Genomic DNA, 19,052 nt, shown 5'->3' with positions numbered 1-19,052 from the left:
CCCCCCGTAGATTTAGTGAGGAAAGTGCTGAGCCCAGAAATCTGAATTTCTAAAAACCACCTCAAGCAATTTTGACATATATGAAAATTCAAAATATACAATATAAAGGGGAGACATATATGCACATGTGAGAAAATTATTTAAGAAGGGGGTACATTTTAATCCATGCATTTTTACAATGAATTGTTATAGTATTTTAAAAAAAAAATCTGCATAGAAAATTGTGGAATGTCTCCTAGGCAACAGAATATAATTGAAACCTGGTAGCTTGCATTGGAGTTTTCACTTATAAAGTATTACAACGTCAATCCCTGGCCTCATTCACAGACATTCTGGAAGGAAAAAAAAAAAAAGACAAAAATCCCATTAAGTATCGAAATCTAAAGCAGAATCTTTGCTTGTTATCTTATGTATTTTACATAAAATATTCTAACATGTCCAACAACAAAGAAAATGCAAATGCTAACTTGTAGTTCAACTTCTTTAATGACCAGACATTGTCCAATACAGAGCTGATTTCCATTAGCATGTTGTTATGATGCACTTGAAGTCTGAATGTCCACTGCCTGTTGAAATGAATGATGAAAATGTTGTATGTTTCCCCAAGTGATATAAGGACATTATTTAAGGTACTTGGGGTGCTGCAAAAGTAAGCTTCTGCCTGCTCCATCACTATGCACATTTCCTGTGTCTGTGCGCCGCTGTATTTCACTAATTATTATAAAATTAATACATGTTCATTAAAAAATCAAAATGTGACTGAAATGTGTTAAGTAAAAGTCTCTTCTCCCCTTCTCCACTTTCTCCCTCAAAATTCACCCTTTGTTAAGAAACTGCTGCTAAATCGTTCGCACGTGCCCATGGAGGTCTTTTCATTGCGAATATAAACTATGTATCTTATATTTCTTCTTTATAGTCTCAAAAATTCAGAGAACTAAAACAAATAGGCCTGGCCCAAAGGAAAGCATTGCTATTCTCCGACTTCCCCGTTTCATTTACCAGTCTGTCGTCAATCCACCCAGCATATTTTCCCCAATCCTTTCTGATGCCAAGCTCATCCTAGTGACATCTATCTAAAGCTATGAACTCAGATTAATTGGATAAAATGTGGGATCTTTCCGAGGGCTAGCTAAGTAATCATCCAGCTGTTCACTTGGCAAGAAATCTTAATTAGGAACTGTATTAGCCTGTCAGTGGCACCCAGGAAAGCGGAATCAAAAGTCTGAGAGGTCTGATGAGGCTTGGCTGCCTCGAGACCAGGTTCTCAAGAGGCTGGGGTGTCCGTGGCGATACACAATGTCAGTAGCCATGGACCCCAAAGGTCTGTCTTTGGTAGTACCGCTTTACCCGACTCCTGAAATGCAGAGAAGCTGCTGACCTTGCAAAGATTACACAGGTCGTGGCCTCATTCCTGTGGTTGTTCCTACGTATGCGGATAATGCCAAGGACAAAAGGGAATAAGGGATCAATAAAAATGAAATTCCAGTCATTGAGAACAACTGCTTGGGCTTCGTCCTGACTTCTCACCATGTGGAGGCCCACAGACGTCATGTAGAAGACAATGAAAGTTGCTCAGGTCTTAGGTGCTGTGTGACATGAACATCTGCTGGCTCTGGGTGGTCATTCTGCTTAGTCCACAGCCTCTGTCACCTCTCTGGCCTTGAATTTCCTTATCTGCCATTTGACTTTGCTGCTTTAACATTATCTCCAAATCCCTGGAGCTTCGAGACTCTTGGTCTGTATGTGTTAATTTGAGAGCTTTCCCACATTATTTTTGTTGACAATGCCCATTACCTTTTCCACCCAAATACATGTATCCAGCAGTGTCAGTGATGTTTATTGTGGTGTGTTTCTGACATGGGTGTGGGGCAGTGTTTTCATTTATGTTTGTGGCAAAGATGAAAAAACTAGAGAACAAAAATAGGCCACACCTTACTCACTCATCATTAATATAAGCAGCCTCTTTGCAGACTATTATAATAGTTTCTGAATACTGAATACTATTTTCTCAGAGCATTGCTTTTTTTCTCTCTCTCCCGCTCTCACTTTTTTTTTTTTTTTGCTACTCACAAATGACTAGAGACGTGCCCCACTTTCAAGTTTAATTGCACTTTATAGAAGTAAACTTTGTTGAGGGTGTCAGTTGAAATTAGTGTACTAGAAATTGTGGAATTTAAGCAGCTGTTAATAGAAAGAAACATTTGGGCAATAGTGGCTTCTGCAGATGAAGAGATACGGTGTCATAGCTGTAAATTAGTTTTTCTAAAAGGTAGCCATTTTCGTAGCCAGAAAAGTGAGCTGACACATTACTTAGTTGCATTCGAGGTGACAAGGTGAAACACATATTCTGCAGACACACTGATTTCCTTATTTCCCTTTTCTTCTAGGGATTTTCAGGAAACACAAATGCAGACAGTGTTGTGTACTATAGACTCCAGCCTTCTATCAAAGCCAAATTTCTGCGCTTCATCCCTTTAGAGTGGAACCCCAAGGGCAGAATTGGACTGCGAATCGAGGTGTTTGGATGTGCATATAGTAAGTGTTTGTTTATCCAACCTACTGAAATAGATACCACAGGAGACGTTTTAAAAGCCAAACTGCAAGCTGACATTGATGTTTTGGTTATGTAAAGAGATATAAAAACAGAAATGCTTTTGGGAAAGCTTTGTATGGTGTAGGTGCTAATATTGACTTTAGTTTTCAGCTTCTTGGTTCAGTTCGGAGATGGAGGCATTGGATGGATAGATGGACACGTTGGAGTGCATGTATTCAAACCTAATATTATTCCTGATTTGTCAGCTACCTCATTATCAGGCATTTTGCATTTATGATCATAGTAGAAAATCTACAGTCTAACTGTTTTGTACATTAACAACTTATGTCTGGCAGCAATGAACACCTAACATGTGAAATTTGACGATCCGTGTGAACTTGACTGGACCCTGATTCCCATAAACTGGGGTACTTACGTAATGATGTCGTTGTCTTCCATCTTGTGGTCTGACGCGGTCATCCTCCGTTTTCACAAAACGCCAATTTTCACACAACAGCCTGGTATAGAACGTAAACTTGCTGATAAGTGAGCAGAGGGTTTATTCACATAAGGTTAAATGCCGTTGACTTATGACGACCCTGTAAGGGTTTCCGAGGAGGAGCAGCTGATGAATTTGAACTGAACTCCAGGTTCAGTGCGTATCCTGTTGCACCACACCAGGGCTCCCTAAGGCCCCTAGGTGGCGCAATGCTTCGTGCTCCATTGGAAATGGAAAGGTTATCACTTTAAATGCACGCAGTAGCTCCAAGGAAGAGAGGTCTGGAGGTCTCCATCTGTGAGGATCGAAAACCCAAACCCCTGTGGAGCTCAGCTCTCCACTGTACCACATGGGCCCACCAGGAGTCAGAATCTAGTAGGTGACAAGGAGTTTTAATATTATTGACTGGATCCTAACTGTCCAACATCAGAGCTTTCTCTCCATGACTTAGATTTGATGGCTTCTCTTTGAGATACCCTGACTTGAATAAAAGAGATAGTGTTCCACTTATTATAAGCGGCCATCTGTTATGAGACCAAAGAATGTTGTTGTCTCTCACCTAAAAATAATATTTTTCATTAATTAACTTTTAAATCTGCTATACCTTCAGCATAAATTAATAGAAAGGGTAAAGAGCTCTGCCAAAATATAAAATTGGTTGGAAATACTTTCACATAAAAAGATTGAAACCACAGATTTCACTTAGTCTCCTCTTTCTGAAGAATTCTATTCTGTCTTCTTTGTGGGGAAGGGACCTGAGAGTTATTGATAGATAGTCTACCTCAAGCCACACCATGCTGTTTTTTGCTTTTTTATTATAGAACAATGAGCTAGTTAATATGATCCACAATTAGCAGCTGGGCAGACTGAGGTTTGGCGAGATTCAGTAATTTGCTCAGCATCTCACAGCCAGTACATGGAAGAATCGGGAAATACAATTCCATGACATCGTCCTTCCTCTGGTAAACACTGATTTTTTTAACCACTAAAGCTTCTCGGACTCATATTTTATCACTTTGTGATGTCAACTGAGAGAGTTTTGGTTCACTTTATTTACATAAAACAGAAGTATGCCATAAAGATGTCAAGCTACCTGTTAAAATTGTCTGAACCGCATCAAGACAGATAAACTGTGCCCTATAGAGTCTTGCTTTGGCTCCGGAGGATGAACATTAGAGTGTTCACCACAAGATCAGGAGTTCAGACCTACCATCGGCTCCTCAGTAACCCCATAAATGGTCACTATGAATTGGAATCAACTTGATGGCACTCACAGCAACAAACAGTTTGGAGTGCATAGAAAGAAGTTCTTTGGTGGTGCAGATGGTTAATGTGCACAGCTAATAACAAAGAGATTGGAGGTTCAAATGCACCTCGGAAGAAAGTCCTGGTGATCCGCTGGAAATTGCTCCTGTTCTGTGAGCACAGTTCCACTGTGACACACAAGGGGTCACCATGAGTTAGAATCAACTCAGGGGTAATTGGTTTTCATAGATTGCACAGGTGTCCTTGTAACGCCACTGAAGTTCCCACAAAACACAGCCTGACTTCTGTTCCATGTGGGGCCGACAGGTATGAGCCCTGGTGTGGCACACTAGCGGATAAGCACTGCACTGCTAACCACAAAGTGTTGTTGTTGTTAAGTGTCGTTAAGTCAGTTTCGGCTCATAGCGACCCTGAATCGGGTTTGCAAGGTGTGACTGGTGGTTCAGACTGACCTTGTGGTCCAGTGCCTGATCCCACAGCAGCCACGGGGTTGCTATGAGTTGGAATCAATTCAATGGCACACAACGGTAACCATATCAATAGTAATGGTAATCACAGTAATAGCACTGATATTCATAGTAGTAATATTCATTTTTATGATTCTAGAAATAGCAAATTTTGCTTGAGTACTTGCTATTCTGTGCTTGTCACTCTGCTAAGAAGCTTAGACTTCTTCACAACAGCCTAAGCAAGCACTTAGTTATCTACAGCCATTTCTTTATTTTGTAAGTGAGGGTGCAAAACCTTAGAGTCACCCAGACAGAAAGTGGCAGAGTAGGGATTGCAGACAAGCTTGCCGGACTCCACTCCAAGTTCACGATCATGTTCTTGCCAGTTGTTGTTAAGTGCCTTCAAGGTGGTCCCAACTCATAGCTACCCTGTATAAGGTTTCCAAGAAATGGCTGGTAGCTTTGAACCGTAGCCCTTATGGTTGGCATTTCAGTGCTGATTCTACAACGCCACACACGGACTCCAGAGATGAGCATGTGGGCAGCTAGTTTCTCAACATCTGCCCAACAATCCAGCTTACGTACTTCTGTTATGTGTTTGCTTTTTCTTTTATGGTTAGCCACACTTGAATATAATCATCCTTTAAAAAAAAAAAAAAAAATCCCACCCCAAATTGAGATTCTGGAACATAAAACCTGGACAGTCTTACTCATTTTGGGATTATAGAATTTAGCAAAGCACGTAATTAGTAAAACGACCCAAATTCAAAGTGTACCATATTTCCAGTTCCAGTTTCTATCTATGCAGAGCATCCATCTAGCAGAATACTATTTATCACAGCATAATAATAGCGAACAGTTGTTGAGCACTGATTGGAGGCCAGATACGGTTCTTTGCAGAGAAGTTCTAATGGAATCCCTCTAACCAGGAGCTCTGGTAGCGTAGTGGTTACAAATCGGGCTGCTAACCTCAGGGTTAGCAGTTCAAAATGAGCAGCTGTTCTGTGGGAGAAAGATGAGGCTTTCTGCTCCCGTAAACATTTACAGCCTTGGAAACCCTGTACAGGATCACTATGAGTCAGAACAAATACCACAGCACATAACCACCACCACTACAACAACCAGGACCGGGCAGTGTTTTATTCTCTTCTGTGTAGGGTTGTTATGAATTGGTACCGACTCGATGGCACCTAACAAAAACAATAACCTTTCATAGCATAGTGGTTACGAGTCGGGCTGCTAACCTCAATGTCGGCAGTTCAAAACTACCAGCTGTTCCATGGAAGAAAGATGAGGCTTTCTGCTCCCATTAAGATGTACAGCCTTGGAAACTCTGTGCAGGGTCGCTATGGGTTGGAACCGACTCCATGACATACCACCACCAATAACAACAACCGCTCATGTGTTGTTGTTGTTGTTGTTAAGTACCATCAAGTCAATCCCGACCCATAATGACCCTGTGTAGGGTTTCCAAGGAGCAGCTTGGTGAGCTTGAACCACGGACTTTGCAGTTCAAATGCCTTTGCAGTCTGATGCATTAGCCCACGGCACCACACCAGGGCTCCCACCACTCATATAGCAGAGGGGAAAGTGACTCTTTAGAAAAATTAATCACTTTTCACATATCTAATACACATTCATTAATGTAACATGCCTAGTCTTGGTGTGATGCTATAGGATAAGCACTGGACTGCTAACAACAAGGCTGGCTGTTCAATCCCACCAGCCGCTCCTTGGAAATCCTATACAGGGTCACTATGAGACAAAACTGACCGAGGTCACTTGACCACAACACCAATTGACAGCATGTTACTGAAAGGAGACCACCTTTATCCTGTCCCCATTCGTAGTGCATTTTCGTTCCCTTGGTCTGCAGTCCTGGGGAGCGTTCCTTGGCCCAGCCTGCTGTGACATCGTATGCTGAGAGCACATCCCTCACATGTTAAGTCTGCTTCTTTTTTATTGGCCTGTGATGAAGTAGCAATGTTGGGAGCCAGTGTAATTTTAGATTAAAAAATAAACACGTATAGTAAAGGAGCTCTGGGAGCATAGTAGTTACAAGTCAGACTGCTAATCTTATGGTCAGCAGTTCAAAAGTACCAGCTGTTCTTCAGGAGAAAGACGAGTCTTTCTGCTCCTGTAAAGATTTACAGCCTGGGAAACTCTGTGTAGGGTCACTATGAGTCAGAACCGACTCCACAGCACACCACCACCACCATAGTAAAGTGGTATGACAGGATCCAATGTGAAGTTTCTTATTGTTGTTGGGTGCTGTCTTGTTGACTCTAACTCTCAGTGACCACATGCAACAGTGGACAGTGGTTGTTGCTTAATTATTAAAAGACAGAAAAATAGCAAACTCAGTGGGAAAAAAGAAGACTCGTAGATAACCTGAAAACAGGCAAAGGGTGGGCTGGGTGGATCCCTCACAGAAATTTTTTTTTCTTATGTTTTATTGTGAATTATGTGGTAGTTTACATTGGAGAACATTAGTTTTACATTCATCCTATCGTATATATTTTCATTGCCATGGTTACAATCCCCTCCATGAATCATCAGCCAACCAAAGGGTATACACTACAAGCCTGCCCCCCATTCGTCAGCACACAGCCCCTCTCCCTCGCTGGGTCTAAAGTCCCCAGCTGCTCCATCTCTTCACGTCATTGTCTCTGCCTCCATCTCAGGCATCACTGCTTCTCTGGGTAGGGTCCTGCACTCCACTCTTCTCGCTTCATGGTCCCAGGGACCTCTGCTCCTAGATTGCAAAGTTCATCATTCCCCTCCTTGCTACAAAACATCTACCTTTGCATTTCCAACCCTCACAAGCAGTCCTGATAACAATTATTTACTATTGTATCACAAGAGACCGATCCACATTTCCTTTCATCAGCCTGTCTAGACAGACTGGATAATACTCAGTGGAGATTGTATCTTCCTCCGCACCCTCTTGATCTAGGTTCCCTCTTGAAAGCTTGTAAGCCAGTCACTTCTTGCCTTGTAGCCTCTCCACTTTGGGTGGCCAATGTCACAGAAATGTTTTTGATGAAATTAACAAACTCCTCAATTACACGTTATCATACCCAGATTCTCCACCCGTTCTCAGCATCAGCTTTGTAAAATCTTAATTTGCTCACATATGATACTGGATAAGCACCATTCATGAACTTGAGTGTCAGACAGTATTATTCACGGACGTTTTCAATGCAGCCCTAACAACGCACTGGAGTGTGTGTGTGTGGTGACCATCTTGTGTGGGAGTGTGAAGAGAGAGCACAGTGGCCAGCTGAAGGAGCCCTGTGCCTTGCTCTTGGGTTGCTGTCTCAGAGTTATCTGAAACTGCTGCTGGCTTCTCACACCCCAGACAGACTCCAGCTGCTCTCAGAACAGGCATACACCTGCAAGTTGTTTACCTGAATCCCATCACTCAAGCTGGACTTTTCCCAGACATTGATGCCCATTTTCCTGGAATATCTAAACTAAGGAAAAGTGTTACTAGGGCACCAGGCACGTCCCACTCCTGGATCATAGCCATGGGACCAGCATCATACACCTTGAAAACTCTGTGGAGCACAGTTAGTTCTACACTGAAACTCAAGGGGACCTCCGTGAATTCCAATCAGTTTGAAGACAACTGGTTGGCCCTCATTTGGGCAAGTGACAATGGAAACCTGAACCAGAGGAACAGAAATCAATAGGGAGAGAGGCAGACATATTCAAATATACTGGGGATAATTGACTTGAGAGAGAGCTTGATGATTGGATGTGATGGGAAGCTGAGTTATCTCATTTGAATGTTTGTCTGGAAGGTGGAGTCTTGTTAGTGGGAGGGGCCTCTGGGGAATAAACTGGTCTGGAAGGGAGCTGGAGAGTGACTGCGTCAGTTGACAGAGTTCAAGTGCAGAAGCTATGGAAGGTGGGAACGTCAAACCTTCGGTGCTGAAGATCTGAATTGCACCTATATAACTATCATTATTGTTGGTGAAGGAACCCTGGTGGCTCTGGAGGTAAACAATCGGCTGTTAACCTAAAAGTCAGTGGTTGAAAGTGTAAAGCACTACAGTTTGATGAATTTGACCTATACTTATGGATGCAGTAGCTCACAATACTAACTGAGAGGGAAGGAGTCTTCACATCAAGTATCAATTGTATCCCCTCTGTATACAGGGTAAATAAGGATGGGTAACTTAGACATTGGCTACCTAAAAGGTACCTAAGGGGGCAATAAAGGCACAATGTGACTGGCTTACAAGTTTTCAAGAGGCAGTTTAGTTTCAGAATGTGCAGGGGCAGGTAGAGTCCCCACTGCATAGTATTCATCTTGTCTAGACGAGTCGGGTGAAGAGAGATGGGGATAAGATTCTTATGATTCAATAGTGAGTAATTGTTATCATGACTAATTGTGACTGTTACAACAGTAAAAGTAGAAGTTTTGTAACAAAAGTGGGGGAGTAGTTAATCTTACAGTCCAGAAACAGAGGACCCTAGGACCATCAAGGGAGAAGAGCACAAGTAGAATGCAGGACCTTATCCAGAGAAGCAGCAACACCAGAGATGGAGGCAGAGGTGAGAACATGGAGAGAGGGAGCAGCTGAGGACTCTGGACTCATGGAAAGAGAAAGACTGAGAGCTGGAGACCAGGAGGCAGGCTCACAGAATGTGCCCTTTGGTTATTTAAATGATTTTATATTCCTGAGTGTTTTTATGTATACCCCCACCCAAAAAAACCCAGAAGGAATAGAAGCAAATACTGTTAAATGATGGTGCACGGAGGAGATTGTAATCAGTGCAATGAAATGATGAGTGTAAAACCGATGTTCTCCCATGTAAAGTATCACTCAGCTCACAATAAAAACTTAAAAAAAAAAAAAAAAAAAAAGTCAATGGTTGGAACCCACCAGCTGCCACATAGGAGCAAGCAAGATGTGACTGTCTGCTTGTCGAAACCTACAATGTCCTTTAGCGTCCCGATGAGTCAGACTTGGCTTGATTTCTTGGTAGGAAGTTGTAGTGAGTTCTACATATTGCATTGCTGTTAATAATAAAAGTGGGAAGTTCTGTTTTTGAATGAGTACCCTTGTTTTCAGAAAGGGAAATTCATTTCTACCACAATTAAAGCAGAGCCTGTATTCATGAAGGGTCTTCAAAAAGCCCATGGAAAAATGAATGAAAAGATTATGCCATGAACTTTTTAAAAAGTCCTCTTGTATACACATATGCTAAAAAAATTACATTTATGTTATTTTTCAGGTAGTGCCTAAGACATGTGTGTTTACTGAGGTCAGAGGTACAGACTGATCTTGTGGGTATTGTAGGGCAAATGGCCATTGTAAGAATCACAGATAATTTTATTGCCCTCTATCCTAAAGAGTTAGAGCAATAACTGGTTATGAAAGAACATCAAGTGAATGGAAAATCCATATCAAAGAGCATGTTCCACTTTTATGTCAGTAAACTTGAAGTTGCTTTCTGGATAATGAAAGAGGTAGAAGCTAAGTTTTATGGGACCAAAGTGGAAGTATAAATTTCAGATGTCCTGGCCATTGCAGCTGTGAGTACATTTATAGATATAGAGAGGTATGAGAGGAAGTACCTGGTGAAAGAAAGAAGAAAACTGTTTGTGGATAAAGAAAAACAGCTCTAGTTAAGCATTCCAAAGAATAGTCCGCAGTGATAAAGAAAGATAAGGAAGGAGCATACCTGGGTGACAGTGGTATCTCAGGTGTCCTTGTTGTTGTACAGTGCCATCGAGTTGGTTCTGACTCACAGTGACCCGACATAGGGTTACCAAGGAGTGTCTGGTGGGTTTGAACTGGCAACCTTGAGGTTAGCAGTCAGGTGTTTATCCCACAGCTCCACACAGGAGGTGACGCTTGAACCACAGGAGGTGATGTTCTTTAACTGTGGCTGGAACTGCTGAGGCAGTTGTCTTTAGTGTAAGTTCCAAACTGCTTTTCTCTAGTCATTTTGCAATTCATGGTCCTCTCTTTCCCACTCCCAACACAAGGTGAAGAGGAATACCCAGTTCTCGAGTCGTGCTGAATTATTCCACTTTCTTTGACATACCATGAACATTCTGACTCTTCCAGCCTGGGGATTTGGGCTCAATGCCTGGAGGCATTCTTGACTACACAGCCATCCCATTTTCCTCTACCTACGTGATTCTCGCGCTCTTGTCTCAGCATAGCAATCACTTTGGTTTTGGCGGCATCCCTGACACCTGACGTACAGGACAGAGGACATGCCCATCTGGTCCATGAGCAGCATTTCCTGTGTCCCCCTCACAACATGTACATGCTACTGTTGTTTCTCTTGTCAGTTACTATCAAGTCAATTTCGACTTGTGGCTATCCCACGTGTTCAGGGCAACACTGCTCCCTCGGGTTTTCAAGGCTGGGTAGATTGGTTTTCAAGCCTCTGGGTTGGTTTGAACCACCAACCTTTCAGTTAGTAGTCAAATGCTTAGCTTTTTGTACAACCCAGGAACTCTGCTGCACATGCTAGCTATGTTAAGTTGTTAAGTGCTGTTGAGGGACCCTGTATAGGTCGTGTAGTGGTTACGAGTCAGGCTGCTAACCTCAAGATCAGCAGTTCAAAACTACCAGCCATTCCGTGGGAGAAAGATGAGGCTTTCTGCTCCTGTAAAGATTTACAGCCTCAGAAACACTATTTAGGGTCACTATGAGTCAGAACCGACTCCACGGCACATAACCACCACCACCACCACAGGTTTTCTGAGGAGCAGCTGGTGGGTTTGAATTGCCAACCTATGATTCGAAGTCCAGTGCTGCTTCTATAGTGCTACCCAGGAATCCCATGCTAGTCATACTGCATTGTAATTGGAAGCTCCTTTTTTGTCTTTGGTCTTCTGATAGATAAATGAGTGAGTGAGTGAGTGAATGAATGAGCGACTGACTGAATGAGTGAATGAATGAATGAATGAGTGAGTGAGTGACTGAATGAATGAATGGAGTGAGTGACTGAGTGACTGAATGAATGAATGAGTGAGTGAAGGAATGAATGAATGAGTGAGTGAATGAATGGAGTGAGTGAATGAGTGAGTGACTGACTGCATGAATGAATGAATGAATGAATGGAGTGAGTGAGTGGATGAATGCGTGAGTGACTGACTGAATGAATGAATAAATGAATGGAGTGAGTGAGTGACTGACTGAATGAGTGAGCAACTGACTAAATGAATGACTGACTGACTGAGCGAATGGAGTGAGTGAGTGAGCGACTGAATGCAGCTAAGCTGGTTCGCAGCCCAGTGCATTTACCAATTGCACCAACCAGGGAACTCATGCTCCACCCACCACTTGTAATACATCAGGGGGCTTCCAGCAGTTTGAGGAAAAATGAAAAGATAATGGAGTTTCCCCACATACTTTGTGCAGCTCCCCCCTGCCCCGTGTCAGTGCACATGGGATGGGTTACCAGATGTCTCTCTTTTCGTTCTGACTGGAGGATCTCTGAGTGCAGGGTGCATGCACTGTCGCCAACACCCATTCCCACTATAGCACTTCGCACAATCAGTGTCAAGAACTACTTACTAAATGGATGCATGAAGTGAAAAATCCAATTAGCCACAAGGTAAATTGAATAATAAATGAACATATAAAAATCACAAACTTATTCCTCTTACACTGAGGCAGACTGTTAATGGAGAGACCACCATGAGATGTCAAAGACTGTTGTCTCTCACACAGTAATCGCATATGCAGCACTTGAAAGCTGCACGTGGCACAAATGGTTACACTCTTGGCTACTTACTCCTAATGGGAAGCTTGGCAATTTTAATCACCCAGCGGCACCTCAGAGGAAAAGCCTGGCCATCTGTTTCCAAAATGCCACAACTATGAGAACCCAGTGGAACACAGTTATACTCTGAAACACATGGGGTTGTCCTCAGTTGGAATTGACCAAAGGACTACTGTTTTGTTTATTTTTACACCATCTTTAATAAATGCTAAGGCCCTCTGATGCTTCCAGTTGATACCTACAGAGTCTCTGTGTAGCTTTGCAGTGGTCTCCATATGTTCTAGATGAGCTAACTGAGAATCAGCATTTGAGCAGTTTCTATAACATTCCAACAGTCACAAATAAGTATTACACCCTCTGATGCTGTGTTCAAGTGCCCTTGACATAGGAGATGCTACCACTTTCAGATCTCTTAAAAAGGGTAATATAGATTGATGTTTCAATGGCAACAATCAGGCTTGTTCTTATAACCCCCTGGAGTGGTGTCGCTGGCCTGAACTCAGTCTATTTAAAGCCTTAATAGTAAAGTCACCTTTTCCCTGTGGTTCCATGAAGCTCCTGCTTCTGTGCTGCTTTCCTTTCTATTGTATTAATTTTAGTTGTTTTGAACTTAAGAGTCCCTTAAATCACTCTGTTCTTTATGCTAAAGTGCAAAAATAGTCCGACCTATATCCTGTTGATTTCACAAGTACTTGATCTCTCTTCTCCATCTCTTTAAAACCAATGCAGTAATGCAGATCTCAAGTGGCTGTTCATCATGCTGTTGCCTCCTCATTTCACCGGGTAATAGTTTAACGGTGTGAGTGTGGTGTCTGTCTGATTTATGCATCTTAGAAGTCAGAGTTATGTCTCTGTTTGTTTAGTAAGTCATGGTAGTCATTTTCCAATAAAGAAGCAGTATAATTGGTGTTGATGCAAATGGTTAACACGCTCGACTGCTCACTGAAAGACAAGACGTCCCAGTCCACCTGGCGGCACCTGGGAAGAAAGACTTGGAGTTCTGCTTCGGAAAGATCAACCGCTGGAAACTTTGTGGAGCACCATTCTGCTGTGACACAGAAGAGGTCATTGTGGGTCAGTTGCTAGTTATGCTCTGTGTCTAAGGCTGACTTCACATTATCACAAAGAAGAATTTGGATCATGGTCCTTTTCTCTACGTAAATGAAAATTCTGTTTGCTTGTTCTTTCAGTTTAGAACTCTTTTCCTATTTATATCTTTCGGAGGGGTTCCCAGAGAATTCATAGGCAACTGTTCTAAGTATTCTTTTTTTTCTTTAAAGAACTCTTTCATGACCTTCAAAGAAACCTAATGTTTCTATTATTCAAGTATTTGTTTTCCAGCTCATCCATCTTCTAGTCTGTTTTCTTTCATTCAAGTTTTTGAGTCATCCGATGTCATCATTAATGCAGTGACTCACATCTAACCCCACAGAGTCAGTTTATCCCTGAAACTTACCTTTCAGGGATATGTCCCTATCACCTCCACATTGTTCCCAAGTGCTGCCTACAGTGGGAATAAATGAAACATATTATCTTTCCATAGTATAATTCAGTATGTAATGAAGTTAGTCATTTTCAAAGAATATGTTTCTATAATCAATTTGTCCATTTCTGACAAAAATATCCTCCAGTTTTCTGCTTGAGGATCCCTCGGAAAGTACTGGTGAGCCTATACTACGGCTGTTCATGGAGCTATCCAGAGACCCATTTAGGTGGACTGTGATATGGCTGGACCACGGAGCTCAGCTGAAGAAATCGCGTTCTCGGATAGGTTTTATATATTTAGCTATCCACCAGGGGATTGAGATCATTGCTTTTCAAACGGTAATCCCTAAATTGCAGAATAATGCATTGGACCACAAAGTTGGCTTGAACTGCAAGGTTGGTGGTTTAAACTCACCAGCTGTTCCTTGGAAACTCTTTATAGGGTCGCTATGAATCTGCACATACTCGATGACACTTAACAACATCAACAAGATTCAGGAAGCCTCAAAGTTCTAGAGGCAGGATCGGGTTCAGGATGAGGGGAGAACACCAGGTAGAGTGGGAAGAGATAACAGTGAGAAGTGTGCTTCCTCTCTGAAATATGCAGATAGCAAACTGGTTTGCTGTTCTAAGAGGCAAAGCATTTCCACAGGTGAGCTGCCATTGGCCTCAGAGGCTGTAGAGGTGGCCTCTTTCTCCTGCATGTCCTCTAAACCACTGGGGTTCCTAGACCTGGGATGGAAGCACAGCTCTGAAGACAGATGTGAGTAATCACATCCAAGGCACGTGTATCTTCCCCACTGAGCTCTAAACTCCTTCGAAAAGGTCTTCTGTGCTGGGATGCATTGCTCTGTCTTCCTTGTATTCACTGAAAGTCCTACCTAAATACGTGCTGCAGGGAAAAGAGAGCCAATGGTTCAGCATCGCCACTTCTGACACAGTTCCCCGAGAGACCTTTCAGCGTGCTCTGTTGGGCAGCTCTTAATTTCACAGGAGATTGCATTTCTGAATCCTGTGAACAAAGCAGACCAGGCCTCTTTTAAGGATCCCAGGTGACACAATGGTTAAGTGCTTGATGCCTTAACCCATTAGTGCCCCTTGGGCGAAAAGATCTGCTCCCCACTGGGGCAGTCACACTCTGTCCTGTGCGGTCACTTGGAGTCCGAATCCACTGGACACCAACAACAACAAACACACAACTTTTTCCCCAGAATCACAGGGAACACTGATATAAGAGTAGGGTCTACAACCTTCATGACCACTTCTTCCCTTGGGCCCAGCTTTAAATAGGAAGTGGGGGGTGCAGGTGTTCATGGAGGACGATTTAGATCAGCAACACTTGATGTAGAGAGTGACATCCAGAGTGGGAGCCCCAGAACCTCGAGATCGCTCCTCAGAACCCTCATTCTTGTTGCATGACCTGGCAATTTTATTGATCACTAGGAGTTTCACCTGAGCTGCCGACATTTCTTTATCTCGTGTTAAAGCATCCGGGTTTTTTTAAAACAGCTCAATCACTTGTCAGTTTGTAACCTTGTGGTAGCTTGTGTGTTGCTGTGATCCTGGAAGCTGCTACCAGTATTTTGAATGCTGCCAGGGTCACTCACGGTGGACTGGTGTCATCTGAGCTTCCAGTCTCAATTAGGTGCAGAAGGAGCGGCTAGTATTTCTGAATGTTTAGTCACAGAAAACCTTGTGAAGAGTAGTGAAACACACTATCTGAGAGCACCAAAATAGTGAATATTGAAACAAGATGAACAGCACCGGAATATTGTCCGATATTGTGCCAGAAGATGAGCGCCTCAGACTGGAAGGCACCCAGAAAGCCAGCTGGGGAAGAGCTGCCTTCTCAAAGTACAGTGGACTATGATGACACAAATGGAGTAAAGCTGATGGGACACAACTCAAAATGAGGAGAAACAGCTGCGAACATCTGTTAATAATCGGAATATGTATGAATGTAGGAAAATTAGAAATTGTCAAAAATGAAATGGAAGGCATAACCATCCATATCTTAGGCATTAGTGAGCTGAAATGGACTGGTGTTAGCCATTTTGAATCTGATAATCACAAGGTTTACTCTGCTGGAAATGACCATTTGAAAAGGAATGGCGTCACATTTATCACCAAAATGAACATTTCAGGATCGATCTTGAAGTAAGTGTAATGCTGTCTGTGATAGGATAATATCCACATGCCTTCAATCAAGACCATTTAATGCAACAATTATTCAAATATATGCACCAACCACTAAAACCAGTTATGATGAAATTGAAGAATTCTACAAACCTCCTCAGTCTGAAACTGATCAAACATGCAGTCATAATATATTGATGATTAATGGTGATTGGAATGCAAAGGTTAGAAACAAAGAAAAAAGGTCAGTAGTTGGAAAATATGGCTGTTGTGAAACAAATGATGCTGGAGATCTCATGATAGAATTTTGCAAGACCAATGATTTCTTCATTGCAAATATATATTTTTAAACAACACAAGAGACTATACACATGGACTTCACCAGGTAGAATACGCAGAAATCCAATGGATTACTTCTGTGAGAGGAGATGATGGAAAAGCTCCATATCATCAGCCAACACAAAGCAAGTGTCAGACTGTGGGACAGAACATCTATTGCCAAGTTCAAGCTCAGGCTGAATCTGAAGAAGTTTAAAAACAAGTCCACGAAACTCAAAATATGACCTTGAACATATCCCACCTGAATTTAGAGATCATTTCAAGAAAAGATTTGGTGAATTATGCACTAATCACCAAAACCCAGAAATGTTGTGGGCTGACATCAAAAACATCATACATGTGGACCCAGTTGGGGACATGGTTGGCAAGCAGTGTGAAGAGACCTGGGGACTCTTGGGCCCAGAGACAGTGGCGTGGCCACGGAGGACTCAAGAGGCGAGTGGAGCTACTGGCCGATGGGAAGAGAGGACATATGCACAGGAGCGCCCACACTTGCAGATGATACCCACGTGACCTGGACCGGATGACTGGATGATCAGAGCTCAACCAGGAGAGGAAAGAAGAGGGGGGAAAAATGAGTGAGCTGATACAGTCTGATGAACTTGACCTATACCAATGGAGCAGCAACTCAAAAGAGGGAACAAATCCTCACAGCAAGAAACAGTCACACACCCCCATACACACAGAGTGGACGGAGAAGGGCAGCTTGGACATTGGATACTCAAATAGGGAGGGGGGCACTACAAAGGCAAGAAGTGACTGGCTTACAAGCTTTCTAGAGGGAACCTGGTCCTAGGGAGCATGGCGGAAGGCAGAATCTCCAGTAGGTACTATTCAGTCTGTGTGGGCGGAGCTGATGAAAGGAGATACAGATGGGTAACTCTTGATACTGTAGTGAATAATGCTTATCAGGATGGATTATGAGGGTTGGAAATGCAAAGGTAGAAGTTTTGTAACACGGAAGGGAGTGATTGATTCTCCAGGATAGGAGCGGAGGCCTCTGGGACCATCAACGGAGAAGAGCCGAGAGCAAGACCATACCCGGAGAAACAGAGATGCCTGAGATGGAGACAGAGATGATGACGTGGAGTGATGACGCGACTGGGGACCTTGGATCCAGAGAGGGAAAGGGACTGTGGGCCGAAAACTGGGGGGAGGAGGGGGAAGAGTAGGGGGTGGGTTTCTGGGATATACCCTTTGGGTGGTTGAGGATGCATGGAGGGAATTGGAACTATGGTAGTGAGATGATATACGATGGAATGAATGTAAAACTAAAGTTCTCCCATGTAAACTATCATATAATTCACAATAAAACATTAAAACAAAACTTAAAAAAAAAATCATACAGAGGAAAAATCGAAATGTTACTAAAAAGACAAGGAAGAAAGAAAAGACCAAATGGATGTCAGAAGAGACTCTTAAAACCGCTCTACAGATATTAAAGCAAATGTACGAAATGAGGATGTAAAAGTGCTGAACAAAAACATTCAAAGGACAGCTCAGGAAGACAAAGTCAAGTATTATAATACAATGTGCAAAGATATGGAGTAAGAAGACCAAAAGGGAAGGACACGTTCAGCATTTCTCAAGCTGAAAGAACTGAAGCAAAAATTCAAACCTTGACTTCCAATACTGAAGGATTGTATGGGCAAAACATTGAATGATGCAGAAAGCATCAAAAGAAGATGGAAGGAATACACACAGAGTCATGATACCAAAAAGAAATGGTTGATGTTCAACCATCTCAAGAGATAGAATATGATCCAGAGCCAATGATGCTGAAGGAAGAAATAAATACAAGGTGCACTGAAGGCATTGGCAAAGAACAAGGCTCTAGGAATTGATGGGATACAAATTGAAATCTTTTCAACAAACTGATAACAGCACTCACTCATCTACGCCAAGAAATATGGAAGACAGCTACCTGATCAACTGATTGGAAGAGTTCCATATGTGTGCCCATTCCATGGAGAGGCCTATGGAATGCGGAGATCATCAGACAATATCACATACAAGGAAAATTTTGCTAAAGATCAATAAAAATAAAAATACTGCAACAGTACATTGAGGTTCAAGCCGGATTCAGACGAGGCTGTGGAATGAGGGAAAACAATGCTGACATCAGATAGATCTTGGCTGAAAGCAAAGAATACCAGAAAGATGTTTACCTGTGCTTTATTGACTATGCAAAAGCTTTCAACTGTGTTGATCATGACAAGCTTTGGACAGCTTTGTGAAGAATGAGGATTCTGGAACACTTCATTGTATTCTTGAGGAACTTGTCCATAGAACAGAATAAGGGGACACTGGATGTTTTATAATCAGGAAAGGTGTGCACCAGGGTTTTATTTATTTTTTCACCATACTTATTCAGTCTGAATGCTGAGCAAATAATCTGAGAAGCTTCACTGCATGGGGACTGTACTGGAGGAGTACTCATTCACAACCTGCCATATGCAGATACTACAACCTTGCTTGCTGGAAGTGAGAACTTCAAATAGAGTTACTGATGAAGATCAAAGACCACAGCCTTCTGTAAGGGTTACACCTTAGTGTAAAGAAAACCAAAATCCTTATCACTGGTTCA

At 42.5% G+C, this 19,052-nt stretch overlaps 1 protein-coding gene across 1 annotated transcript in view; it reads left to right on the top strand.

Moving 5' to 3' along the window:
- CNTNAP4 (contactin associated protein-like 4) overlaps positions 1 to 19,052 on the top strand; it is a 380,481-nt gene that overhangs the window by 205,590 nt on the left and 155,839 nt on the right. Inside the window, exon 4 of the mRNA XM_006860153.1 lies at positions 2,388 to 2,535. Within this exon, the coding sequence (XP_006860215.1) occupies positions 2,388 to 2,535 (148 nt within the window). The remainder of the gene's footprint in view (positions 1 to 2,387; positions 2,536 to 19,052) is intronic.

This window comes from Chrysochloris asiatica, unplaced genomic scaffold, assembly GCF_000296735.1.
Source record: "Chrysochloris asiatica unplaced genomic scaffold, ChrAsi1.0 scaffold00037, whole genome shotgun sequence".
Classification (NCBI taxonomy): Eukaryota; Metazoa; Chordata; class Mammalia; order Afrosoricida; family Chrysochloridae; genus Chrysochloris; species Chrysochloris asiatica.
This window is presented reverse-complemented; position numbering and strand designations above follow the sequence as displayed.